Source organism: Chenopodium album, chromosome 27 (genome assembly GCF_948465745.1).
Source record: "Chenopodium album chromosome 27, dcCheAlbu1.1, whole genome shotgun sequence".
In the NCBI taxonomy this organism is placed as follows: domain Eukaryota; kingdom Viridiplantae; phylum Streptophyta; class Magnoliopsida; order Caryophyllales; family Amaranthaceae; genus Chenopodium; species Chenopodium album.
Genome location: NC_137860.1, coordinates 32,000,857 through 32,028,425, shown reverse-complemented (window position 1 = coordinate 32,028,425; position 27,569 = coordinate 32,000,857). Strand labels below are relative to the sequence as shown.

The following is a 27,569-nucleotide window of genomic DNA, read 5'->3' as shown; positions in this document are numbered from 1 at the left end:
GATGTGATTGACTCATATCTATAACTTTCAAAAGCCTCCATATCTATAACCAACAACGGAGGCCAAAGGCCAGTGCTTTTAAGATAAACAAAGGATGGAAAAGATTATGGGTGCAACCATTTGACTTCTCGATTATCAAGTACACATAAATAATGCTTTCAATTTCTAGATTATTATAATAGAGATAGGCCCTGTTTGATAATTAGCTGGTAGCTGATTGTATTAGCTGGTTTGAGTAGCTGGTCATAATTAGCTGATTGTATAAAAATGTTTGGTAAATACAGAGTAGCTATTAATTGTTAGTTGTTTAAGTGTAATTAAGAGACAAAAAGCTAATTGTATAATAAGTTAATTTTAAAAAGCTCTTATAATGAGCTTTTTCTAAAAGAGCTTTTTGAGCCCAAAAAACTCTTTTAATAAGCTATTTACCAAACACCCATATTAGTTTTTTTTAATTGATCAAACATCTGATAGGTCAAAATAAGCTAAAAGCTTTTTGAAAAGCTTTTTACCAAATACACCCATAATTATATTCACTATTAGGGTTGATGAATTGTCGTGGATCAACAAATGAAAATACGTTAATGTCAACCAAACGACTTTTTACATATCACTTTGAAATTTCTAAGTCCTTGTAGAAATTGAATATGAATTATCGATTTTATTCAAATTGATCAAACTAACTTTAAATTGAGTCATTTATTTGTGATTTAAAACTTGAGGATTTGTATCCATAACTATTCTCTCTGTCACAAAAAATAATATTTGTATTTTGTAATTATAATTTTTAGACATAAAGTGAGTATAATATTTACTTTTAAATTATTTAAATCAAATTTGACTAAACCGGACCTATTTGACATGTCCAAGTATCACCATCCAATATACCACCAAGAACATGGGAAGATGGGATTGGACCGTTATCTTGTACTTAAGATGATAAGATCAACCATAAATCTGGTAGTTGAGAACTTCCTTACTTCGGCGTTAACTTAATTACACAATTCTATATATCCTAGATGATTAGCGCATAAACAACGATCAATATTAATGTGATTAGGAAGTAAACCAAAACTAGCTAGACAAAGACACAGAATTATTTAATCCAAGTTCCTTTTTTTCTAATTTGTTAAAGCAAAAGATCGAAAAGAACTATCGAAAGTAAATCAAGGTCCGCCAAAACGATAAAACCTAACCAAAGTTCCTTTTAATGGCCAAAACAACAATGAATTGTAGTTAATATTTGCGTGTTCTTGTTATAGCATTGTCTACACTAATATTGAGTAGTCAGTCCATCACATGCAAATGCTACAACAAACTATTATGAGTACTTTTCACGCCTCTTTTTCATCGTATGAGGCCAAATCCCACATTTTCCTGCCTAATTGCTCTTTCAAGCTACTACATGAAATCATAAATTTAGGACTTAAGTTTGCTATTGTAATGTTAATTTGCAAATGGTTAGGCATAGGGAACGGTATTATGACATGAATTATGATATACATTAATCATACTTAATGGTGGAGTACTACTTAATTGTTAATTGTACTATAAAGTTATAATTGAACATTACGAGATGACCTTACAATGTGAATTCACATGGTTAGTTCTAGTACAAAATTTCAAATCTCTTTAAAATATAGTTCTCCACACATCACGTCTTAGGGGAAAAAATAGTATATTTATTCACATGTAATTACTTAATTATGAGTAAAAAGTTAAACTAAGTACATTAAAATTAGTACTATAAGCGAATTCAAGGTTTGAAAGTAGAATTATAAATAGAAGAAAGTAATTATAGAAGAAAGTAACGACAATAGTCACAAACTCACAATACATTAATTTTACAAATTTCATGATTAAATGGGCTGAAAGTTGCAACATGTATAGTTGCCTAATGGGTACAAATGTAACAATCTACGGAGTGCAATATGCCCAATTTGAAAGTTTCAACAGGCATACATAGGCTTTCATGCCATGTTGGAATGCTAAATCCACTGACAAAAACAAGTGAACAAGGAGATTATAAGATGCTTCTTCTAATTTTTTTCAATTAAAAAAAAAAAAAATAATTGCAGCATTACTAGTTTAATAGCATTTTACATGATAATCCTATATTTATATAATGATCGTTAAAAAAATGTAGTGAAAGCTTAAAAAATATTATTGTTGAAAATTGGAGAAATACACACACCAAAGGGGGCTCCCATGAATTAAACGTGTAGCATCTATACTTCTATACTTATATATTAAAAAGCGTTCCTAATACAAGATATGTGCCACGTGGCACCCTTCACATGTATTAGAAGTATGCCACTTATATATTAAAAAGCGTTCCTAATACAAGATATGTGCCACGTGGCACCCTTCACATGTATTAGAAGTATGCCACATCACCGTAATATACCACATCATCCATTGTAATATGAACGAACATGTTTCAATTGCAATAAAAATGTTTATCACAAGGTTTGAACACAAGACCAATAACAAATAAAGTAATGTTATTACCAACTTTGCTATCTTTTCATTGTGCTTCATAGTCAATAATAATACATTAAATACTTTAATTTGTACTTTACAAGACATCAATTTGAGAGCATTTATTTAATTTCATTTTGTTCACTGATTTTTTGTAATTATATAGTTTATGATTTTATAGCCCAAATAATATATGTATTGATATTCAAAGCAAATCCCGGTGCATCGCCCGGGGCCACACACTAGTTAATAAATGATAAGGCGTATTTTAGTCAACATTAGTTTAATTTTCCTATGTAAAACGTTCACATAACATTTTTCATTTCTTAGGCCACATGGTTCACATTATTCCAATTTTTTGTTTATTTTTTTTATTTTTTAAGTTCATTAGTAAAATACATTTGGATAATGGCTATTCAAATTGAACATTTTTCGTTGATAATGGTAAAACAGAAACTTAGGGCTTGTTCAATTCAGCTTAATTTCAGCTCAATTCAGCTCTAATCAGTTTAGTTCAGTTCAACTCCAAAATTCCTTCTCTCATAAAATATTTATTTCAATTTAGTTCAGTTCAGCTCCAATTAGTAAATGTGAACAGACCCTTATTCTGAATTGACAAAATCACTTGTGAACTCTCTTAAGTAATTTGGTAATTAGGCCCTAAGGTTACACAATCAATTGGACCAAACCCAACAACCCACTGGGCCATAAAAACGTAAAGCCCCAAAACAATTACCCATATACAGTCAGCAAATAAATAAAAGACGTAATAAAATTGTCTTTTTCAAAATGTATGACTAGAACAATGCTGTACCTCAAATTTTAACAGCTAACATTAACAAGTCAGCCAAAGAGGAGAGAGAAAGTTGAGTTGGAAGGAAGGAAGAAAGAAAGAAGACGACGGTTGAGATTTTGTGCTAAATTAATGGCAACCTTCGCTTCTTCTCCCGCCACTTTCTCTCTCCTCCCTTCACCGTCACCGTCGCCGTCTTCACAACCACCTTCTCGTCTCTCTCTTCCTTTCTCTCTCCTCAATCTCACCACTTCTTCTTCCGTTGTTTCTAGAAGATGTCGGAGATTTGTTGTTGTTGCTGCTGCTTCGTCTTCTCCGTCTTCGTCGTCGTTCGAGGACTTTGATTCTGCTGATTGTGCTAGGTCTAAGGTTAGATTGTTCTGATTTTGATTTTATGTTTTTAGCTGTTTTTTGTTTGTTTGTTTGTTGTTTGTTTTGATTGATTGTTGAGAATTTTGGGGCTTGATTGGTTGTTGAGTTTGTGATTGATGGAATACTTAGGGTTCTGATTTTAGTTTTGGATTATGAATTGTGAGATGTATAAATGTTAGGTGTTTTTGGTTAGGAATTTGTTTGTTATTGATTGATTAATTGGTTGTTGAGAATTTTGGAGCTTGATTAATTGTTGAATTCGTGATTGCTGGAATACTTAGGGTTCTGATATTAGTTTTGGATTGGTAATTGTGTGTATAAATTGTGACATATGATTATTTTTGTTAGATGTTTGTTTTGATTGATTATTGAGAATTTTGGAACTTAATTAGTTAATTAATTGTTGAATTCGTGATTGCTCGAATACTTAGGGTGCTGATTTTTGTTAAGGATTGGTAATTGTGTTTATGAATTGTCAGGTGTAAGGATTCATGCTAGGAATTTTTTCTTTGATTGAATTATCAAATATCTGGGGTTTTTTAGGGTAATTTTTTATTTTGATTTCAAAAGATAGTGATATGCAATCTAGGAAATTAAATATGTAAAGTTTGTGAATTATTAAATTAAAAGAACACCAATATTAACGTTTGATAACTGTACAACCTAAGTCTGCTCCTGGATTGATCTGTATGTGTCATCAAGATGCTAATTGATTTTCAGTATATTAGCTTAATGTTTTGATTTTGTGAAGTAAAAGTTGAGTAATTAATTGGTTTAGCTATAAGTTTTAGGTGGATGCACTTGGCAAATATAAAAATATTGGGATCTGCTGGTGTAGATTGTGGAAATGTGGAGGTATTTAGTTGGAGCCTAAAAGGGAGAGAATTATGTTGTTGATTCTCTTAATGGAACGAGGTTGTGGTGACAATTTACGTCGATGATGTTTATTAAATGAAATGGGTTGAGTCTGACTAGTATCTTTGGCCTTGGGGTTAAGAAGTTGAGATACATAAATAATACAAGTAATTAAGTTTAGGGTGAGTAAGTAGAAAGACCAAATTCTGAATGAAATGCACAGTTTGAATTGAACAATATTTTGATGGGGCTAAATCAGAGGTCTGATCTCCAAGACAGAAAAACTTGAATCATAATAATGTGGAGGAAAAAGTTGAAATATTGATCTAATAGCGAATTTAAAAGTGAGGCATAGATGTGTAATTAAGAATAAATAAATAAATTGATTCTCAGTGTCCACTTTCTGACTTTCATATGCTGATCTTTCAGTCTCCAAAACTCTTGGATCTGATCCAAGACATCGAACCACTAGATATCAGCCTCATCCAGAAAGATGTTCCTCCCACTACCATTGATGCTATGAAAAGGACTATTTCAGGCATGCTAGGATTGCTTCCTTCGAATCAATTTCAAATTCTTGTTGAGGCTTTGTGGGAACCTCTCTCCAGATTACTGGTATCTTCAATGATGACTGGGTATGTTTGAATTTGCTGTATTTTAGAAACTTTTACCATTTAACTGAGTATTGCAATATGTACATGTGAACTACTCTAGATTATCGTTTTCTTCTGTAAAATAAGTCTAATGACAGTTGAAATATATAGTGGTACCTGGCATTAATTTGAAATTGGCTTTCATTATTAGAATATCGAAAGCCTTCTTGCTTAAACTCTGCTTTCAAATATGCCATTTTTGTTTTGGTGGATTTCTTAAGTTATGGATCTACAAATACATTATCATCAGATGTATACGACTAGACTACTAGCCTACTAGGGGTTATGTCCAGAATCCTCTTAAAAAACCCTTAAGAATGACCCTAGGTTGTGAGTCTTTTGATTTAAGATAATGTTACCCATAATTACTGATATGGTATGGCTATTACCTTCTTAAAAGAGTTAAAACTAGTAGCGCTTCATTTAAATGGTGCTTCATTCTTAAGTTCTGCATCAACTTGAAATACAAGGCCTGCTCTCATAGAGTCATTAGCTGTTGTTGCTAAGCAAAATACTGTCTTCATCCTCTGTTAGTTGTTTTATTTGTGGATTTTGCCTTTCTCTTAATCTTTGCATTACTGCACCAGCTGTTCAGTTGTTGTACCCACTGCCTGATAAGTGCCATGTCACTTTAGCAAATTGTAAGGTGTAATAGAAAAAAGAAGCGAGCAAATTTCAATCTCAGGACTCAGAGTATCAATGTTTTTATTATTGGCGATCTTTGTGTTTGCTCTGCTTCTCCCATTCTCTGTTTTATTCATGGTGATATGAAATAGTTCATAAAATCATAATGGAGAGCTTTGATGAAATATATGGCCTAATTGTTGGGTGTTAGAACTCTATGATTTGCATGGATAAATAGTTGAGTAGAGTAAATAGCTCTCTACATAATGGTTATTGATTTGTATGTTTGTAATGGTTTTGGGTCTTCTGGCTGTAATTGTTGCACTTTAATGCGTGTCATAATTATTGCTTGTGTCTACTAGCAAAGAATTCTGTTTTCATGACACTTCCAAAAGATGTTTTTATCTTGATATGCTGGAGAGCATGACTGTTATGACTTTTATATTCTTGTTTTAAAAGCTCACTTGTATGCTAAATTCCCCAACTTTTGTTTATTTGTTGCAGATATACTTTAAGAAATGCTGAGTATAGGCTTTGTTTGGAGAAAAACCTTGATATTCATGATGAAACTAGTGAGAGTCAAATATCAGAGGCCCTCAATCTTGGTTTGCAGGAACTATTACTTGATAGTGTTAGAAGAGTCCAAGTTGCCGATGAAAGTGTGGTTTCTTCTAGTGGTGAGGAAATTGCTGAAAATCCATCTGAAGATTTCAGTAGCGAAGACATTGGTGAAATAACTCCTGAAATTCAGTCCTACATTCGTCACTTGCGTTCTCGGTTATCTGCTACTAAGAAGGTATTATTTTTTTACATTGACAAGATAGCTTCTTAGTCTGCTATTTGAAGTTTATATGTAATGTGCTTTTCTTCAATACTTCCTCACCCAGAATTTTTTTTTTTAGTAAATTAATACCATCAATAGCGGTCAAAGCAGTGTGTAAAATATTTTAAAATTATGAGCAAAATTATTATGAATTATTGAAATGTATATGTTATTTACTCAACCTTGTTGGTTGAGAAAATGCTGATTATTTGTTGATGGTAAGACACCTTCTTATAATGTTACTTGATATTGATTAAAAAGGAGCTGAAAGAAGTCAAGAGGAAGAATGCTGCTCTTCAGATGCAACAATTTGTGGGAGAGGAAAAGAATGAGTTGTTGGACTACCTGCGCTCATTGCAACCTGAGAAGGTTAGAAAATATTTCGCCATAGTTAGGGCAGTAATCTCTGCCTCTTAAACGTAATTTTCACTAGTCATTCTTTGCTATGGCTATGATCAATATGACTTGCTATTACATTGTGATTTGTGATGCTTTTTTCTTATATATATATATATGCATTATATCAAGAATACAACTTGACCATATTACTTACAGTATTTGAGAAGGGGTCGGGGTTCGATGGGTTTGTTGAGAGACTATAGACATATGTCTGTCCACATCCAGAATTTACCATAATTGAACCTGTTAAATTTAAGACTAGAATCACATGGATTTTGTGGATTGCAGAGTAAACTGCGAAAGTTTGATTTGGAGTACCAGTTTATATTAGATCAGATGCAGTCATGCTGACTGGATTTGCCACATTTCACATTTTCTTTGAGACCAAATCATAACAGGCTGATGTGTAGATTTTGAGGTTTAGGATGGCTGGGTGAGATAGAATTTCTATATATGAAATAATAGCATGTGGTACCATTGATTTTACCCTTGATATAAATCTTATTGTTGATTAACATGATCACACTAAACTTTCCTTCTCATTACCGTTTGACTCGTTGGTACAGGTGGCAGAGTTGTCAGAACCAACCTCTGCTGAAGTTAAAGAAACAATTCATTCTGTTGTCCATGGTCTCCTTGCAACATTATCTCCAAAGATGCACTCAAAGGCCCCTCCTCTGTCAGAGAAGAATGCTGCTGGAGCTTTAAATGTTGAAAATGAAGACTGTGCAGAACTTATTGAAAACACTTCGCTTAATTTTCAGCCCATAATTTCACTGACCAGAGATTATCTTGCACGTCTTATATTCTGGTTAGTCTTCTGAGCTCATCTTCTCTCTTGCCTTCCGACCTTTTTGCTGTTAGTGTGTGTGTGTGTGTGTGTGTGTGTGTGAGAGAGAGAGAGAGAGAGAGAGAGCTTATCAGTCTTGGAATTAGGTTTCTCAATTGTAGAGATTGGTATCATCCTATTATGCTAGAGTGCTAGTAGCACCTTGCGTGTACAGAAGATGGTTAATAGATGCTTCATTTGTTTATTTTGTTTGTTAAGGTGCATGCTGTTGGGACACTACGTTAGAGGTCTTGAATACCGAACACAACTGACGGACTTACTTTCACTTTCACCAAACAATGAAGATGATCGATCGCCTTGATAGGGAGTAAATTGCCTGAAAGGGTCTTTCTATTATTGCTGTCAGTCTATCATCCCAATGACAATGAGGGATAGCATGCCTTGAAATGCACTGTCTATATGTATTTCAGAAAATATATGGTGTGCAAAAAGGCACAACTACTGTTTCCTCAATGAGGGTTGTATCTTGTTTACAAGTATGTCATGTAGTTGCTAATGTTCCTCTTCGTTTGGCTTCTCTCGATGCAAGTATAATTATGAATACCAGCTTCACAGAACCATCGGCAGGCAGTGTTTTACACTTAATGAGAAATTTTGTACTGAGATTATTCCAGTAATGTAGCAGCTGACTGCTTGCACTTGTGATTCAATTAATGAACACAGGTTTTGTGTCATTAATTTGCTATATGTGCTGCTCAAGTAAGAAGACCTTAATGTCTTAGAAGGCTTAGCAAGCAACAAAATTTGTGAACACGAGGACTGAGGTGCCATCTGAGTTCGACTCTTTCGATGTCAGCTGCCATGGTCATGAAATGTTGCACCTCCTTCTCTAAGCACCCAATCTCAATGAATACTGTGTTTTCTTATTCTGTATCTTCAGGGTAGGGGTAATTATCTTGACATATCTTTATATTCAGAATTCAGATGAATCTTAACATAAGCTTTTATTTTGAAGTCATGAATGCTTGTGCAATATAGATCCAAAACTCTGAAAAATGCTATGCTTATTAGTTTTGTAAAATTCTAAAATACCCTCTTACTGCATGGACTGCAGAGACTGAGCTTCCAGGGATAGTATACTGCTTTATGAAATAGAGACCAAATTCAGTTCCTTTTTAATTATTCGACAGTTCGACACGTTTAAAGGAAAGATTAAAAATAAAGCTATTATTGATCAATTAATCATTAGATTACGCCAAGTCCATTTTTAATCGACACATTAAATTGACATAAAATTTAGACTATTAAATTGACTTGATTTTTATACTTCCTTGTCCATAAACGGTTAAAATAATGACGAAATTTAAAACTAGTTATGCCCTGCTCAAAAATTATGCTTTAACAAATTACACTCTTATTTTCACACTATTCAATAAATATATCTTTTTGATGCAAATTCAATTACTATATCTACCATATTAATAATAAATTTCTTGCATATAAAGCAAATTATGACTTAAATTATTTTAAATTTTAAGGCTAGAATTCAATTTGCAATTTTGGGATGTTAAGATATTCTACTTGCTAGTTAGGAAAGAAATACGGAGTAATGTTTAGCGTATCATACTTGATTGTATTGATCTCTATTTCCCTAAATAAGGTATTTCAATTCAAATAATGCAAATAAAACAATTTTGGTAAAAATATTAGTGTATCTCTATGTTTGGGACAGTAATCAGTCTCCCATCTATTTCCAACAACAATTTACTAATCATTTAATAAAAAAAATAATAATGGCTAGTTGATTCAACCAATTGATAAAAACATACTAATTGCAATTTGCAAATGGTCACGCACACAATGGGGACTACATAATCTGGAAAAGTATTGTGTAGAATGGACTCACATGAATCCAATCATATAATAAATTAATAACACAATGATATACAATGGAGACTACATGATCTACGTTATTCAAAGTTGAATGTATAGCTAAAATTAAGATTGTACTTGTTTGGTTTAAAAAAATGTTTTTAATATAGATTTTGTTTTGTAATGATCTATGCAGCCCTAGGTCTTACATGGTTGCGCACATATGGGTATATGCATACTTTCGCTACTTTTATTTTCCTTTCTTATTTATCAGATTGATGACATAATGGGATAATCTATACTATATATTAAAAGGCGTTCCTTAGAACGTCGATGTGCCACGTAATCCCCTTTTTTGAACCCTCGACCTCGTATAACAACAATAGCCATTTCACCATCTTAGCCAATTATCAAGTATGTAATTAATATGTAAAAAAATTATATATTTGCAAACAACAAGGTTCAATTAAGGAAAAAAATACTAAAAAAAATACTCAATTTTAGTTTGACCATAACTACAATTTATAAAAGACTTAAAAAATATTATCGATTGCACGTCTACAACAGTTTCAACCCGGGGCAACGCCCGGGCTACTCACTAGTTCACACTTTAAATGATGCCCTCCTCGATTTTAGTGATTTTACACAAGTATGATTTATGAGCAAGAAGATATTGTAGATGGATTCAATTGAATCATTTTTTCATTAAGATAACTATTAATTGGTTTAACATATGAAGTGTTATTTGTTTCCTAGGAGGCTAGGATACTTGTTTACCAATTAATTTCCAATACCAACCTACGAACTATAATAAGTTATTAATTCTGGTACCTCTTATATAATTGGTGGTTGTGGGCAGTGATGGTGGGTGGTGGTGGTCATGGTCGTGTTGGAGTGGGTGGTGGTCGTGGTGGCGTGAGTGGTGGTGGCAATAGTGGTTGCTTTGTGGTGGTTGACGGTTGATTTGAGACTTGATGCACTTAGGAGAGAGAAAGCAAAGTGGGGATGAGTAAGGATAATTTTGTCCCTTCATCACTTTTGTTGGCGGTGTGATAAAAAACGTTGACGGTATTTAGCAATCCACATGACGTTTCATGCTTTCACTTTATGGAAATTATAACTTTCTATTTTTTGTTATTTTATTTATTTTAATGATCTACGTACTAGATAGGCCAGCATTATTAATTAATCAAAATTACTCAGTACCAAATATAAAACGGATCAGATTAGCGAATCAATAAAATCTTCTATCCAAAAAAGTTAACTTAATTACATCTATTGTTTAAGATTTTGTGTAACGGTATAAGCTACATACCAATGTATTCGTTACCGACTAACTGTTTTTTAAACTCGATAGATATAGCTCATGTGTAATCTCAACAAAAACAATTAAAATAAATATTTTTTTTTAAATAACATGCAAATATATCATCATAGAATTAAAAATAAATTATAATTATAATTAATTAAGTGATTAGATAAATACGAACTCCATAACGAATCAAAGTGGTTAAAGATTATTGAACGAAAAGTCATAATAATAATATAATACAGCCTGTTTGTTAAAAAAAATAAAAATACAGCCTGCCAAAAAGATAGATGTATAAAACCAATCAATTTGTTACTCCGTATCATATTTGTTATCAAATACTAGTAGGAAACAATTATCAACAAATAATCAACCAATACATGCCAAAATAATAACCACATTATTCGTATTTAAAGATTCTAAATCTTTTTTTTTTTTTTTTTAACCCCTCTAAATTATATTCTTCCTAAAACCCTAATCACTCGTATCTTCATTAAACCCTCTATAAATATTTCTCCCCCTATATCTTTTCCTTCTATTTCTCTCTCTAACAAATAATCTTTTCTTTGAGTTTTTCTCTCAATCAATTCAATGGACCGTCAATGGCGTCCTTCTCTTTCTTCCAACCCTCCATCATCCTCCTCTTCTCCTTCACACCACCTCCCTTTGCAAGATCAACTCTCTCGGCTTTCGCTTTCAGGTTCCGATTCCGTTTCCCAATTCCCGAACCTCCCTTACCCTAATAACAATGATTCTTATCTTCATGATCTCCAACTTCAGTTGAATAGAATGCGTCAACTTATTATTGCTAATGCGTCTAATCAAGAAGTCGTCCCTAATACGCTCCCCGCTCCGTACTACCCGAACCTCATCAACAACACCGTCCCCGGTTCTTTGCCAGGTTCGGGTACAGGTTCGGGTTCGGGTTCGGGTTTAGGTTCGGGTTACGTCCCGGCTTTCGATTATTTCTCAGTGATGCCTCAAAACGAGATTCAGCCCGTCCTCAACAATAATAATCATTACTATAATCCTGATTTGTTGACGCTTCTTTTGTACAACACTTTCCAACAAAATAATAATCGTCGTAACAATGTTAATTACAACAATAATTATTATTATCCAAGGAGGAACACGAGGGGGACAACGACAGCAACAACGATAGGAGTACCTCGAACACGAGGGCTAGTTCCGTCGATGATGTCATGGGAGGAAATCAAGGGAAAAGTTCTCAACTACGCGATTGATAAAGAATATAGTCAAATGATGATAAATAAGTTCGAGTTAGGGCATATGGAAGGGCTAAAGATGGTTATTTCCGAGATTAAAGAGGGTTTATCTTTAATCTTGATGACTTCTTGTGGTAATGAATTCTTTCATAAGCTCTTGGATATTCTTGATCATCAAGACATCGTCGATATTCTTAAGGCTCTTGTTGCTAATCAACACGAATTTCTTCGCATTTGCCTTGATAATGTTGGGTACGTTCGTACGTCTATAATTTTTTTTTTTTTTTTTTTTTTTTTTACATAATTGAGTTTTGATTAATTTGGTTTATGATTAATGGTGTAATAGGACAAGGGGAGTACAGAAGCTACTGAGTTGCTTGGATTCGGAAAGTCTAGAAGAGAAGGCGATAGTTATGAATGCAATTAGGGGAGGTGTGGTGACTCTAGCAAAGAATATGAATGGTTTTCATGTCTTGAAAGCTTTGACAAAAGTTTATGCAATCAGTGGGGTAATTAATTTCTTCTTTAATTTCATTATTATTGTTATTAAATTTGCATTAGTGTTACTAAAAAAGTGTGTTATATTGTTATTGCCTTATTGGAATTTTATTACAGTTAGTTTAAGTTTGCTTTTACTCCGTACTATTTACTTCAATGCCTCTAATTTTAGCGTGTTACATTCTTTTTGTTAAAAAGGTATTGTTATTGTTATTGGCATTCACATAAAGGTTTAATTGTTATATGGGTGATATTATTCTTAGATTTTATGAAGTAAAATTACATGATTTGTTGTTTTTAATTTTGTTTCTCTTAAACGGGTGTATCATCTAAATGTTGGCTTAATTATATGATTCTTGCGTGTTTTTTTTTTATTTATAACTTTATAATTAAAGTGTCTTAACATATATGTTCACTGTATGTAACATAATCATGTAGTATATATTTGATTTATATGAACTTCTCACACGTAAAAATATAATTAATCGACTAGTTTTTATTTATTTTTGGCTAATTATTTAATACCATTCGTTTAAGTTTATGTTACAAACTAAATTACTATGTTACTTATTTGATTTTTTCAATTTGGACGCATACAGCCTATTCTGAGTGAAGTAGCCGATCACTGTGTGGAGATAGCAATGGATAGAAGTGGATGTTGTGTATTGCAAAATTGTATACTTGTTCTATCACCCGAACGTGATCGTATCATTAATGAAATTATACATCATGCCTTGGAGCTATCTGAAAGCGATTATGGGTTTGTTTTCTAAATTAATTTCAATTTCAATTTTAGTTTATGACATTTATGTTTTAGTCTAATCTTGTTTCGTTTTTGTTTGATTATTGGCAGAAATTATGTTGTACAATATGTCATTGGATTGAAAGATTTCCACATTACACAAGAAGTTCTAATGGCATTACATGGTCATCTTATTCGTCTAACTAAGAACAAGTTTGGTAGTCATGTTGTTGAGAAATTTTTGAGAGAAGGTCATGAAGAATTCGTCGGACCTATCATCAGTGAGGTTTTTGATGAAAATGATGACACTAATTTTCTTGAGATTCTTCAACATCCTACCGGCAACTTTGTTGCTCAATCTGCCCTACGTAGACTCAAGGTTAGTTCCATGATTTTTAATTAGTCACGCGATATATATCTTAGGCTTGATTCTTGTTACATATTACTTGGTTCTTGTTTAATAAAATTATTTACAAGGTACTAATTGAATTGTTTGGTCTGCTATTATTACAGATGATGCACCTTAGGCATGGAATGTGTATGGGGTTGTGCATGTACAAAAGGATGGTGGATCGAATCGAGGATAACTACGCGTTTTTGCACAGCCATATCCATGGCAAAAGGGTGTTGTCCCTTGTCAAAACCGACAGGCTCCGTTGTTGATTGCTTTGTTAAGCTCGGGTCGTGGTTGATTTTGTGTCGTGTTGTTTGTCATTGTTTCAAGTATATTTAATTTTTTGTTGTTTAATTAGGGTGTGGTGTGATTGTAGTTTGAGGACACAAACTTATGTTTGTAGTAGCTTTTGAATAGCGTAAATTCTTATATTAGAACCATATATATGTAGTGATATATGGTCTATGTGTGTTTGTCTAGTGATTATTGTGTCGTTGTTTAGGCCCCTTTAGGGATTATTGTCATTTAATTTGGTGTCGTTGTTTAAGAATTTAGTGTCGTTTAATTTAGGGATTATTGTCATTTGGTGTCGTTGTGAGTGCTAATAAACATCATATTGTTGCTGAACTATTGTTCTATTCATTCAGAGTAATGGTTTATGAATTGTAGTGTTAGTAATGTTCTTTGCTTTTCCTCTATATCTAGTTTCAAATTTACTTGTATTTCAATGCCTTGCTAAAGGAATACTCGGTAACATGAATATGTATATCATCTTGAATCTTTACAAAGAATAGTCAATGCCTTTGTATATAAGCAAACACGGTATTAGCTTGTATGAGAGAAAGTGTTTACAAATTAAATAACGTAATTATCTCATCAATAAAAAAGAGAGATGGAACCCCGAGGGTAATAGTTATCTACCCTCTCCTTTGTGTAACTATTACTACCTCCAAAACGAGGATATATTAGTTTCTTTAGTGTAACTATTACTACCCTCCAAAGGGAGGATATATTAGTTTCTTTTACAATCACACTATCACTGCCTCCCCTCTCCCTATATTTAATTTTTAATATTTCGGAGTATATGTATATTAATTTAATACCTATATTAATTTAACTCGCTTATATCCCACGTGTTAATAAGATTTTTATATGATTAGATTACTATTATACAATTACTAAATTTGGATAAAATCATTTTAATCAATTTATATAGAAAAAATTGTCAAAAATAATATAAACTTTGAGCGGTCCGCCAAAAATAAGTCGATTTTTTTATTAATTCTAAATAATACAAGCTTTGGAACGTGTCCGCTTTAAACAAGTTATGACCAACTTGTTTACAGGTTATATGACACATGCGTCATCGTTTAATTGGTTGACAATTTAAATTTTTTTTTACATCTTTTATAGTTTATTTAATGTTCTTAATCATAAATAGTCAAAAATTATTTCCTCAAAAACAAGTTAAATAATACGAAGTATTAATTATTAATATATTAAGAAAAAACCACCCTTTACCATTAAAACTACTCCTATTTTTTTAAAAAAACATTATTATTATTATTATTATTATTATTATTATTATTGTTATTGTTGTTGTTGTTATTATTATTTATTTAAAATTAAAAAAAAAAGAATTTAAAAAAAAAACCATCACCACCACACCCTAGCCAGCCACCGCCACTGACCCCACCCAGCCCCCACCGCCAATCACTGCCCATACTACCTCCATCCCCCTCGTGCCAGTTTGCCGACCGACCAGCCCTTCCCTTGCCCTGATTCAACCCCTTTCCTCTTCCCCTGCCCCGATTCGACCCCATCCCCTTCTCTCTCACTGGGAAATTAACCATGCTCAAAGTTTTGATTAAAAGTATATTATATTGTTAAATAATTTTATAAAAAAAATAGTTAACCGGTCATATCAGCTATAGGTAAAGTATCTTGTTTAAAGCGGACGCCCTTTAAAGTTTGTATTATTTAGAAATAATCAAAAGAATGACTTGTTTTTGGCAGATTGCTCAAAGTTTGTATTATTTTAGACAAATTTTCAATTTATATATAGAAGAAAGCTAGACCACTTTTCTCTTAAAATTTTATCATAGTTCCTGTAAAGGGAAAAAAAAAAGTAAATTAATTTAAAGAAAAAAAAATCCCCTACCAAGTTAAAACGGCGAAAGGGTGCTTTCCTTTTTATAGGCCTAGCAATGATTTACTCCTATAGACAAAATGTATGTAAAATGATAAATACACGATAGTGTAAGGCCCTGTTCTTTTCACCTTTAATAATTTCAGTTTGGTGAAAATAAGTTCAGTTCAGTAAAGTTAATTTCAGTTCAGTAAAAATAAGTTCAGTTTAGTTAAATTCAGTTTTCTTAAAGAGGAATTATAATAGAAAATCAGTAAAAATAATTTCAATTCAGCAAAAATAATTTCAGTTCAGTAAAATTAATTTAAATTCAGTAAAAATAATTTAACTTCAGCAAAAATAATTTCAGTTCAGTAAAAATAATTTCAGTTCAGCAAAATTAAGGTGAAGAGAACAAGACCTAAGAGATTGCAAAAATAATTTAATTTCTGTACTCCCATATCGAGTATCGACTATATGCATGTGGAGATATCTACTTGGATGATTGAGTCGGATCTAGTTGAATTAAGTTTAATGTGTAATCTATTTATCTGATTTTTACTTATTTAAACTTATTTGATCTTAAATAAACTTACATGAATTTATTAGTTTTAATCTGAACTTGAGCAACCCTATACTTATACAAGTCGTGTTATGAATCAAGTCAGTTTTTAATTATGAAGTAAGGGTCTGTTTCTATTTACTGAAAACAACTCAACTGATCTAAACTAAACTAAATAGAGTTAAATTGAATTGTTTATGAGAGAAGGATATTTGCAATTAAACTAATTAAAGCTGAAGTGAAATTAAGCTGAATAGAACGGGCCTAAGTCGGATCGGATCGATTTTTAACACCTCTATTGAGTTCAGAAGAGGTGTTAAAAATCGATCTGATCCGACTTAGGTCAGTTCTATTCAGCTTAATTTCACTTCAACTTTAACAATAATGAATTTAAAAGAGCTTTAGCGCCGAATCAATTGTGAGGAAGTGCACTAAGTGAGAAATCTATCTTCTAGAATTCTGTTGCCGCACCTAAATTTTCTCTCTCCTCATTTCTCCCAATTTCCAGAAACAAAATCCTTCATTCTACCTGCAATTCCCGGCGTATTCCCAAATTTCTCGACAAATCGATCGAAAAATCAAAATGGAAAACCCTAATGTTCAACAGGTTCGTCAAATTCATCCCTCTTTTTATCAAATCTATGAATCAATTTCATCACAATTCTAAAACAATTAATCAAATGTCTGCAGATTTTGGAGAAGCAAGTTCTAACAGTGGCGAAAGCAATGGAGGACAAGATCGATGATGAAATCGCAGCGCTAGATCGCCTCGAAAGCGACGATATTGAAGTGTTGAGGGAGAAGAGGATTCAACAGATGAAGAAAATGGCGGAGAAGCGTAGCCGTTGGATCTCTCTTGGGCATGGCGAGTATTCTGAGATTCCTTCTGAAAAGGATTTCTTCTCTGTTGTTAAAGCCAGTGAACGCGTCGTTTGCCATTTCTATCGCGAGAATTGGCCTTGTAAGGTAAACTATTATCTTTGATTTTTATTGATTTTTTGGATTAATTTATGTGAAAGTTATGTTTATGGAAGTATATTAGATCTTATAGTTGTTTGATTTAGAGGGAAATTGAACCTAGAAAATAGAGATTGAGGGTTTAAAAGGGTGAAATTTACTGTTTGTTGTGGTTATCATGCACGGTTTTTGGGATGATTTTGAAGTATTGTGATGTAGAGGGGAAAGATGTAACTCTTGAACATACTGAGCTGAAGAATCGCGGTTGTTTGGAATTTCGAATTTCATGGAAGAAGAAATTGAATCTGATTTTTATATTATTTAGCTTAATTAGGGAAGAATATAGTAGAAAATCAAATTGATGCGTGTTTTTGATATTGGTTTCTTGCAGAATTACTTAAAGTACCATGATTAAAGCTTTCTTGCATTTCTGTGGGATAATTTGAGTATTTGAATGGGGTGAAATTATCGGAGTTTAGATGATTAAATGGTCAGGTTTAAATCTAAGAAGTCTCCGTTGTTCTACACGCAACTTGCTATTTAGAGCAGAAATAGAACCTTGCTTGGGTCATTTAAAGTGGGGAGACAACTAAACATTCAATTTTTTTGGGGGAACTAATAGTATTAAAATCAGTTATCTCAGAGAGAGAGGACATTGAGAAGATTATCCTGATGTTCTTTTACTAGTGCTTAACTTCAGCATAATATAGGTGAAAGCCTATTGGAAGTTTTTCTCCATGGATATTGGAAATTTGGAATTAGGGTGTTAGTTCTTGTCTCTGCATAAGATTCCTATTTTGTAGAAATTAAGTTAATGTTGAGATGTTCTCTTAAATGGCAAGTTGTACTCTACAGATTTGGATTAATTAATAAATTAATAATTTGATTTGATTAATACCTTTAATATTATGTGTATTATTTTGAGTCTTTGAGTCCGTGCTTTTTAACTTAGGTCTTTCATGGTACTGGCATGGTTTTTGCTTTATTGTTATGGATTCCTAGCCTAGCCCGATGAGGGTTATTTATTTAATAATTTTAAATTTCAAATGATCTTTGAACAAGGCCTTATTCTTCAAGACTAATCTCTATAACCTTAGCCAGTGGTATATCCTCTCTTTCTTTGTCAAATGTAGTAGGGTTACTGATAGAGGTGTGTGAAACAGTGAATAATCTGAATTTCGAGCACAGATTTTCAATTTGTTGCTGGCAGAGATGGCAAGAAGCTAATTGTTGGATTTTAGGATGATGAGGACTTAATGTGAAGTTTGCATGTTTATACTGCTAAAGTTAGTGGTGTAGTGATGTGGTTGGAACGTTGGATAATGGTAGCAGCCAGTGGTTTGACCATGGTATATCTGAAGGCCAGTTTTTAGTTTATTTTTATTTATTTTTCATTATTTTGGGAGGGGATGAACAGCACACGTCAAAAGTGGATGCTTTCCGGCTTTCCCAAACTTTGACCCGACATTTGAAATTTCTAATTCTGGTTCATTTGTTTCTTCTTTGTAGTTGCTGAAGTTATTTTTTAGCTGAATTGCACAAAAACCAAGCATACAGTTTGTTTATGAAGTCAGATTTTTCCCTGTGGGTGTACACTTTTGAGCTTCTTTAGGCATGGCACATGTGATGATGTGAATGAGTTCTTGATTTGTTTGTCTTTTGATGTATTTAGGAAGTATTGAAATAACAGTCTTTGTGGACATATTTGCTGCCGTCCGAATGTTAGGTCAGAGGCTTGACTGTAGATAATAGGATTTGTCCCTAAGTTTAATTTAATAAGGTACACACTTTACATCAAGAGAGGCGTTTATTTCATTTGAGGGGATCAGACTTCTTCCAATGGCTGTACACTTTCAAACATCACTTTGGGTTACTTGTGCCTTCGTGAGCTTGTAATCTCTCCTTTGACGCAACGTTTAAAAATTGGGGGAAAAAGGTCCTAGTGATTTATGTTTATGATGCATTAAGGACTAATGGGGTCAAAGTATGCTAGGTGATGTGAGCTATAAATCTCGTTTAGAAGTAGTCTTTGAGTTGAGGATGTCATGAATTGCAGAACAGATATACTAAGAAGGATGTACTTCATATTATCATGGGAGGAATATTTGAGTTGCGTTGAACGAGTGGGAGTACTTCATTGATTTATGTCTATATCATGTGCAGGTAATGGACAAGCACTTGAGTATTTTAGCAAAGCAGCATATTGAGACACGCTTTATAAAAATTCAGGCTGAGAAAAGTCCATTCTTAGCTGATAAGCTGAAGATTGTTGTCCTTCCAACCCTTGCTATTATAAAGAATGCAAAAGTTGAAAATTATATGGTATTTATCTGAACTCTACCATCCCTTGCCACAACAAACTCTTGCAAAGTATTAATTTTTGTTTATTTTTAGGTTGGTTTTGATGAGCTTGGTGGGAAAGACGATTTTAGCACAGACGAATTGGAGGAGAGATTGGCTAAATATCAGATTATTATCTTTGAGGGTGAATCATCAGTAAAGTCTTCCCGATCCCAGGGACATACCAGAAGTGTGCGACAAAGTGAAAAACACGATTCATCAGATTCTGACTAGAAATATCTGAGCTGCAAGCCGTTTGGAGGCCTAGGTCACTTAGTTTGTCTTCTTGATTTCATGGAATTTTGGATTTGATAGTGAATGCAGGGAAGAGAAAGGGGAAAGCAGAGCAGTGTGGGATGAGGAAGGGGAAAGAGGCTCCATTTTTTGGGGGTGTAGTTCTTTTAGATTTTGTCGTGATCAAGTGGAGTTTAGATTATATATTGCTCTCTAAGTACAAAACCGAATGGCCTAGAGCCTGGCCTCTATGTTAGCTATATACATATATAATAAGTAGTCCACACATTTATATCGATAGGCTACTTATTGGTAGTGATATGTACGCATTGATGTGTCCTTAATTATTAACATTAAAGTACCTATTAGTCCAAGTTGACGAGTTTTTGATAATTTTATGTTTTTGACTGGTTGGCCTGTACTTTTGAGTGCTATATTGATTTTCTGAAATGGTTTGAATGCTGATGTTATACATTAGTAACAATGACCAACTCAAAATATTTGTTATGCATTCAAAGGAATTCTCTGTTTGTGTTTTTGGGCCTTGAATTTTGAATTGTGCTTCAATTTTTGTTTTTGTTTGTTTGTTTGTTTGTTTTTTTTTTTTTTTAATTATTATTTTTTTTTATTTATAACTGTAAACTGAATAGACTAATAGACCATCGATTTCTGTATGTTTTTTAAACAATGTTATACAAGTAATTTTTTTTATAAGATTTAGGGTTAAGGAATATTTCCATACTATGCCCAACTAATTTCTACAGAGTATTTAGGAAGTGACTATTCATTCTGGATGGAGAAGTCTTGGTTAGAAAATGTGATCTTATATGACACTATTTTGTTTAAATAACATCCTTCTTTAAAACTTATACTGTACAAAGCAAAGAATAACTCTTTTTCCTAAAATCTTTAGTTTGTGAATTCATTTTGTGAATGAAAACACATTTACATTGCGAAGAAGTTGTAATTGGGACAAATTGGGTTCTGTCTTTCTATGACTTTTGAATGGCAAGTTTTTTTGATGAATGATAAAATTAAAGTACTTCATATACTTTAAACTTGGGGAAAGGTAAGGTCCTGGCATCTTATCCTTGCTATTTACTCTGCTTGCTGATTTTAAATGCTTACCTTTAACAGTAAGCTGGTAACTCTGGAAATGATATGAATTCTCAATTAAGATATATGTAATTATTCCTTCCTTATTCCTTTGCTGTTTGCACTCCATTTTATAGTAATGTATACAATATTAGGATTAATAGTATATTAGACTAAATAAATTCAAACAATTTTTGACAAAATAGGTTATTATATTTCCAGACAAAATCATACACAAATCAGACAATTGCAGACATAATAAGTCTCTCTCTCTCTTTTTTTAATAACGAAAAATAAAGTTTAGACGAGTTAAATCTTGATAAATTAAATCAAGATAAGTTCTGATAAAATAATTTTATAAAATAAGATGAACCAAATAGGGGCTTAGTTCAAATTACACTATGACACTATCTACATGATTACGCAATTAATGTGACAGATATGTTGGATGGAGGGTGTAGTTTCGTAGATGATAATTTTATTTGGGGACAGGGAATTGTAAAGAATTTATTCTTTACTTAGCTCAGTGTTATAAATATATAGAGAACTTTACTTTTTGGTGTTTTGGCATCATGGCTTCCTTACTATGAGAGGAAAGGAAGGTTCTTTTTTTTCCCTCCAATGTATAAATCTGATACATATTTGGTTTAATTCAATGTTAATACTTTCTTCTTTTTTTGTGTTTTTACATAACAACAAAGGATTTTAAGACATCACTACTGCAAGCTTACTGTTCTTTGCGAACTGTAAAAATGACCCAGCAGCACAGGATCTGCTTGTGACCTAGTCCTTCCAAGATCAGTGCGAGGTAAGTATGATCATCCAGTTGATTAGAATTGATAACATGAAAATTTTACTCGCTTTCGTTTTATGTTGGCCCTACCCCCTGCACCCTTACCTTTTGCATGATTATAGGAAATATAAGTTGAATGCAGGAAAAGCTTTAGACTACCCTAAATTGCTGCACCCATTAGCATGATTTCAATGTCAATCGCACAAAGAGATGGTTGTAATGATAAATCACTACCCTTAAATAAACAAAATAGAATGCTAGAATTTCTTTTCATAAATTAACGACTTTCCTAACATTAATTTCGTGTAGTTTGGATACATTTTGGTAAGAAGGAAGGGATATGGAAGGATTAATTTTCCCTCACTTTAATAACCTTCCAATGTTGGAAATATTTGGAGCGAAAAATGTGACCTTACTTTTTTCCTTCCTCTTCCCTCCCTTCCCTTTTTGGTCCTTTCCACTTTGCTATCCAAACAAACTGTAAAAGAATCTAATAAATCAAGCTAGGTGAATTGGCTGCTACATCTATTATTGGCAACACCACTCTCTAACTCCAATATGATGTGCAGCTAATAGAACCCCTTAATCTATTTGATTGCTTTTGTATATATATCTTCATCTGGCTTTTGTAGTTTTTAGTAGGACCCAAATCTCTAATACAGGGTAAAGCTAGAAATTCAAATCTTTCACCAAATTGTTGATCAAGTCAACTGGTAGGAAAAGATCTTTCCTGCACTATTATAAGCTTCCACATGCAGGCAGGCTGTGGGATGCTAAGTCAGGCACAATTGAGCAGTGATGTAGGCTGCCAATATTGCTTTGCTATGCATCTAATGCTCCATTATATTCGCAGGCTGCTCATATATACCATCAGTATATTCACCGCGTCAACTAGCTTTCTGACAAATATCCACAAACTGAAAATATAGAGCAATATTGAAATACAAAACAATGCTAATTCAATGTTGCGAGAAATTTGACAAATACTCCATGACATATATATTTGACATGTAAAATGTGTACATTGTTGTGGTATAAATTCTATCCTGATTTTGCTAATTTTGTTCATCTGTTTTATTTATAGATCCCTAATTTTATTCAATTTATTGTGACCAACCACCTTCAAATTATAGCATTCCGTTTTTTTTTTTTTGGTTTATGTCACTTCTTAAATTCTAATTCGGCCGACTTAAAGCAGGATGGCTGATATTCAATCAGCTGCACAGTGGCTTGGAAGATTGGTTGTTGAGGAAGCAAGATACTTAGCCAATGTGGAAGACAAGGTGAAGGAGCTGCGAGATGAACTTGATTGGATGCATTGCTTTCTGGGTGATGCCGATGCAAGCAAATATGACAATGCCATGGCCCGGAGGTGGGTTGCTCGGATCAGAGAATTTGCTTATGAAGCTGAGGACACAATTGAGAGATTTCTCATCAGAGTTGATACCCAGAGCACAAGGCGAAGAGACATTTTGGGCCTGGTGAAAAAATATTCAGGTTTTTTGTGGGAAGCTCGATTGATTCATGAGATTGGATCTGATATTGACTCTTTGAAGCAGAAGATCTCTTTCCTGACCTCTAAGCTGCATACTTATGACATCAAGCTTAGGATGGGAGAAAGCTCATCCTCTTGGCTATTGAGAAAAAAGATTACTTTCAAAAGGTCTGTGGAAGAGAACATAATTGGACGGGAAAAAGAGATGCAAAATGTTGTAGATAAGTTGTTAGGGAAAGAATGCAAAGTTGTTTCTATATGTGGAGCTGCTGGTGTTGGAAAGACCTTTTTGGCTAAGAAAATTTTCGACTACCAAAAAATCAGGAAACACTTTGATGCCTTTGCCTGGGCTTATGTTTCTTCTCCATGCCAGAGTTCAGCTGTTCTGCAACACCTTCTAAGCAGCCTTACCTCCAAATCGAAGGAGCAGATTTCTCAGATGACTGATGATGAGCTAAAGACTGAGCTCCGCAAGGTTCTGCGCAAATCCAAATGTTTCATTGTACTAGACGGCGTTTGGGGAAATGAGGTTTGGGATAGTTTGAAGAAATCCATTCCATTTGCAAGCCTTGATAATGGAAGTAAGTTGTTAATCACAAATCAGCTAGAAGAAGTGGCAACACATGTAAGTGAAGAGACCTGTATTTATCCGTTAAAATCCTTGGATGAGGAGCATAGCAAGCAGCTCCTAGACAAGAAAGTCGGACACAATTTACTTGATAAATTTGGTATGAACCTGTTTCCCCTCAGCTGCACTCCCCTTCAAATACCCACACAGCACACACACTCTCTCCTAGTTTGTATACGTCGTTTTGCAAAATTTTTGATCGGCTTTTTCATGTGGTCTAAACTCAAGTATAGAAAATATGTTTGGAAAATGGTTTTGAGTAGCCTTAAAAAGCTAGCTCTGCTCTACTTTATTGGTCAAAATGCAAAATTAGACTGGAGCAATGTTCACTTGCTTTGGCTGCTTTGCCCAAATGTTGGTTAATTTTTACTTGGAGCCTACAATTAATCCGGCCAGAAATTTTTGTAAACAACCATTCCGAACAGAAGATTCAAGCAACCAAATGACCAATACAACTATGTTTCACATTTTTTTTTTCTTTTTTCTTTTGTCTTTGTGTATGTTCCTGTGTGTTTACTTTAAATTTACTCTAGTTTAGGTTATTGAATTGGAATTCTTGAAGTCTTCAAGGTATTTTTTTTTATTTCTTATTTTTTTATACCATCTTTATATATTACATTTGAAAGTAAAACATGGTGATGTGAAGTTTATTTGGTTGAATAGTAATGCCTTCTAGAATTTTAGAATATGTGAAGTATTTGCTAACATAATGTAGTATTTTAACATAATAATAAAATGTGAACTTGAGTTGGAGTATAGGGCTTTGATGCACCAAGCCATCCTCTACCTAATAAATTGTTAACTTTTTAGCTTCTGTTGCCAGAGCCTTACCATTTCTTCAACTGAATGTTTTCTCTTGTCAGAGCAAAAGGATCGAGAGAAAGTAAATGACATTAAAGATAAGATACTCAAATTCTGCAAAGACCTTCCGTTGTTAATTTCTGTGCTCGGAGGAGTATTAGCGACAAAGAAGACAATGAAGGATTGGGAAGATGTCGACAAGTATATCAGCTCGTACTTGATCGAGGACCACCACCAGGTACCAAGTTGGAAAAGAATACTGGAATTGAGCTATTATGACCTTCCATTTCAGCTCAAACCGAGCTTCCTATACTTGGGTTATTTTCCGACTAACCTGGAGATATCTGCAAAGAAGATTATTCGGCTGTGGGAGGCAGAAGGTCTTGTTTCCTATAGTGATGATGAAACTTCAGAAGATACACTTGAAGATGTTGCTGAACATTGCTTGGCTGAGTTGGTAGAAAGGTCGCTTGTGCAGGTGGGTTCAAGGGGCTTAACTGGAAAGGTAAAAACATTTCTAGTCCATAACCTAATGCGTGATTTATGCATAACCAAAGCAACACAAGGAAATTTGCTTAGTATAGTTAAAGTCGGCTCTGAAGATGATCAAGCCAAAGGTAAATCTTCCAAGTCCCGTAAAGCTTCAAAATTAGAGAAGAAAAAATTTCGTCGCCTGGCCATTTACTATAGTGGCAAGTCTTCTGACGAACTTCTCGGTGATTACGACAAAGCTAAGCACATAAGGTCTCTGCTATTCTTCAATACATTATCAAGTGATGATGTATTGATACCCTTAAAGAAGTTACTTCTGAGAAAAGCATTTAACAGGTACAAATTGTTGAGAGTCCTTGATATCGAAAATATTGAAATGCACAGTTTACCAAATGAAGTTGGATTCTTGATTCATTTGAGGTACTTGAGCATAAGAGGTAGTTGGGTTTCCACGTTGCCTTCAACAATCAAGAATTTAAGGTGTTTACAAACCCTTGATTTGCGTGTTCTTTCATTTGTTCATGTGAGAATACCGAATGTGTTGTGGAAGTTGGAGCGGCTGCTTCATCTGTACTTGCCTTCAAAATTATTCAACCTCCGCCACAAAGCAGCTAATCTTCAACTTAAGGGTTTTAAAAACTTAGAGACACTCTCAAACTTCAGCAAAAACTGTATAGCAGAAGATGTCGAAAAGCTTTCCAACCTTCGAAAATTTTCCTCTTGTGATTTTCTTTCTGATGATAAAAGCATCCGGCCCCTCCTTGGATCTCCGACCTCCAATTTAAAGCACCTTGAGCGTGTGTCGCTCAAGCTTGATGGTCAACAGTTTCATATGTTAAAAGAAAATCCTAAATCACTTGCATATCGTAGACTCTGCAAATTATGGGTGAAAGGGAAGGTAGAGCAATCAATTACTGTTATTGAACCTTTTGTAAACTTAATCCGGTTATCTTTCCACAGTACCGAATTTGAGAGTGATCCTATGGAAGTCCTTGAGAAACTGTCTTCATTGAAGAAGCTTAGTTTAAAGCATGCTTCTTACACGGGGAAGGCTATGAAATGCTCTAGTGGGTGTTTTAAAGAGCTCAAGTACCTCACTTTAAAAGGCCTGGAGAGCTTAGAAGTTTGGACAGTAGAAAAAAAAGCTATGCCTAAGCTGTCTCACTTGAAGATCAATGGTTGTCAGAAACTAGAGATGCTACCAGATGGCTTGGAATTCGTTACAAAACTCCAAGAATTGGCGATTTCATTCATGCCATGTTCATTCTTTGGCTGGAGCAGTCCCAAGGACTTGACAAAATGGTCTCAATACCGAAAAGTAGAACATGTTCCATGTATCAATGTTTCTTACGTCCTGGATCTTAAGGATGAGTGTTTCCCCAACGAAATGCTGGCCTGTGAAGGTAATATTACTTGCATTATTATTTTAGCAAAACCCGACAGTAATGTAATTAATAATGACCCTTTGTGCAGTGGTGAAACTTAATTACTGATGAGATTTGTTGTTGATTATGTTATGATTAGGTTCAACAAGTCAAGTTCCAGAGATGCAGGAAAGTGTATGCTGTTGCAGGGAGTAAAGCTAATGAATACTGAAGTGATTCAGAAGATCTGTATTTGAGTAGAATACTACGTATATGTCTATATAAGACCCTGCTTAGATAAAGGTAAGAGGTATTTTATGGAGTTGTGTATGAATAAAATGTAGTGTGATTATGTGTGGCGTATTGGTATTGGTAACATATGATTATTTTATGTTACTGTATATTATATTGCAATGTGTGTAATACTCCGTATATAATAAGAAAGGAACTGTATTAAGTAAAGGGTATGTTACCTATCAACCTGTGTATTACAGTATAATAAGATGTCCTGTATATTGTAATGTGTGTAATAAGAAATATACAGAGTATGTTACAGAAGTTTGTTTGCTTATATCTACCATATTGTCACCGATTGTATCCAGCCCGAATAGCCGATTATTTTTTACTTGAATTATTATATTTCTCTTTTCATATTATCTTCACGTCTATTTTTTTTTTTTTTTTTGTATATGGAGTATTATTTTTCTCCTCTTACATTCTTTATACTTCACTATATTTTTCTACAGCTTTTAAATTCTTAATTCTATATAATTCACCTTCTTAAAATTTAGTGCTGATCAAACCAATGCGCCAAAAAAAAAAAAAAAAAAAAATTCTAAGTATAAATAA

General features: G+C 33.5%; 3 protein-coding genes across 3 annotated transcripts; all 3 read left to right on the top strand.

The window, feature by feature from the left end:
* Window positions 1–3,305: 3,305 nt before the first annotated feature.
* On the top strand, window positions 3,306–8,356 carry LOC145619335 (uncharacterized). Its single transcript, XM_081674011.1, has 6 exons — window positions 3,306–3,643; window positions 4,931–5,136; window positions 6,283–6,574; window positions 6,863–6,970; window positions 7,567–7,811; window positions 8,049–8,356. Exons 1-6 carry the CDS (start codon window positions 3,407–3,409, stop codon window positions 8,149–8,151), a joined length of 1,191 nt encoding a protein of 396 aa, XP_081530137.1. The 5' UTR covers window positions 3,306–3,406; the 3' UTR covers window positions 8,152–8,356.
* An 8,591-nt stretch (window positions 8,357–16,947) lies between these two features.
* LOC145619339 (thioredoxin domain-containing protein 9 homolog) lies at window positions 16,948–20,426 on the top strand. The gene is made up of 4 exons (XM_081674015.1): window positions 16,948–17,128; window positions 17,212–17,487; window positions 19,642–19,800; window positions 19,873–20,426. Exons 1-4 carry the CDS (start codon window positions 17,105–17,107, stop codon window positions 20,050–20,052), a joined length of 639 nt encoding a protein of 212 aa, XP_081530141.1. The 5' UTR covers window positions 16,948–17,104; the 3' UTR covers window positions 20,053–20,426.
* Window positions 20,427–21,830: 1,404 nt separating this feature from the next.
* Window positions 21,831–27,251, top strand: LOC145619325 (putative disease resistance protein At1g50180). The gene is made up of 4 exons (XM_081673999.1): window positions 21,831–21,955; window positions 23,139–24,163; window positions 24,927–26,759; window positions 26,881–27,251. Exons 2-4 carry the CDS (start codon window positions 23,140–23,142, stop codon window positions 26,934–26,936), a joined length of 2,913 nt encoding a protein of 970 aa, XP_081530125.1. The 5' UTR covers window positions 21,831–21,955; window position 23,139; the 3' UTR covers window positions 26,937–27,251.
* The last annotated feature ends 318 nt before the right edge of the window (window positions 27,252–27,569 follow it).

What these genes read in the sequence shown, in the direction of transcription:
- LOC145619335 (XM_081674011.1), top strand. Translation starts at nt 3,407, where the DNA reads ATGGCAACCTTCGCTTCTTCTCCCGCCACTTTCTCTCTCCTCCCTTCA. An exon ending in GCTCATTGCAACCTGAGAAG is followed by an intron (nt 6,971 to 7,566) that starts GTTAGAAAATAT and finishes TCGTTGGTACAG; the next exon opens with GTGGCAGAGTTGTCAGAACC. An exon ending in CTTGCACGTCTTATATTCTG is followed by an intron (nt 7,812 to 8,048) that starts GTTAGTCTTCTG and finishes TTGTTTGTTAAG; the next exon opens with GTGCATGCTGTTGGGACACT.
- LOC145619325 (XM_081673999.1), top strand. Translation starts at nt 23,140, where the DNA reads ATGGCTGATATTCAATCAGCTGCACAGTGGCTTGGAAGATTGGTTGTT. An exon ending in CAATTTACTTGATAAATTTG is followed by an intron (nt 24,164 to 24,926) that starts GTATGAACCTGT and finishes TTCTCTTGTCAG; the next exon opens with AGCAAAAGGATCGAGAGAAA. An exon ending in CGAAATGCTGGCCTGTGAAG is followed by an intron (nt 26,760 to 26,880) that starts GTAATATTACTT and finishes TGTTATGATTAG; the next exon opens with GTTCAACAAGTCAAGTTCCA.
- LOC145619339 (XM_081674015.1), top strand. Translation starts at nt 17,105, where the DNA reads ATGGAAAACCCTAATGTTCAACAG. An exon ending in GCGAGAATTGGCCTTGTAAG is followed by an intron (nt 17,488 to 19,641) that starts GTAAACTATTAT and finishes TATCATGTGCAG; the next exon opens with GTAATGGACAAGCACTTGAG. An exon ending in CAAAAGTTGAAAATTATATG is followed by an intron (nt 19,801 to 19,872) that starts GTATTTATCTGA and finishes GTTTATTTTTAG; the next exon opens with GTTGGTTTTGATGAGCTTGG.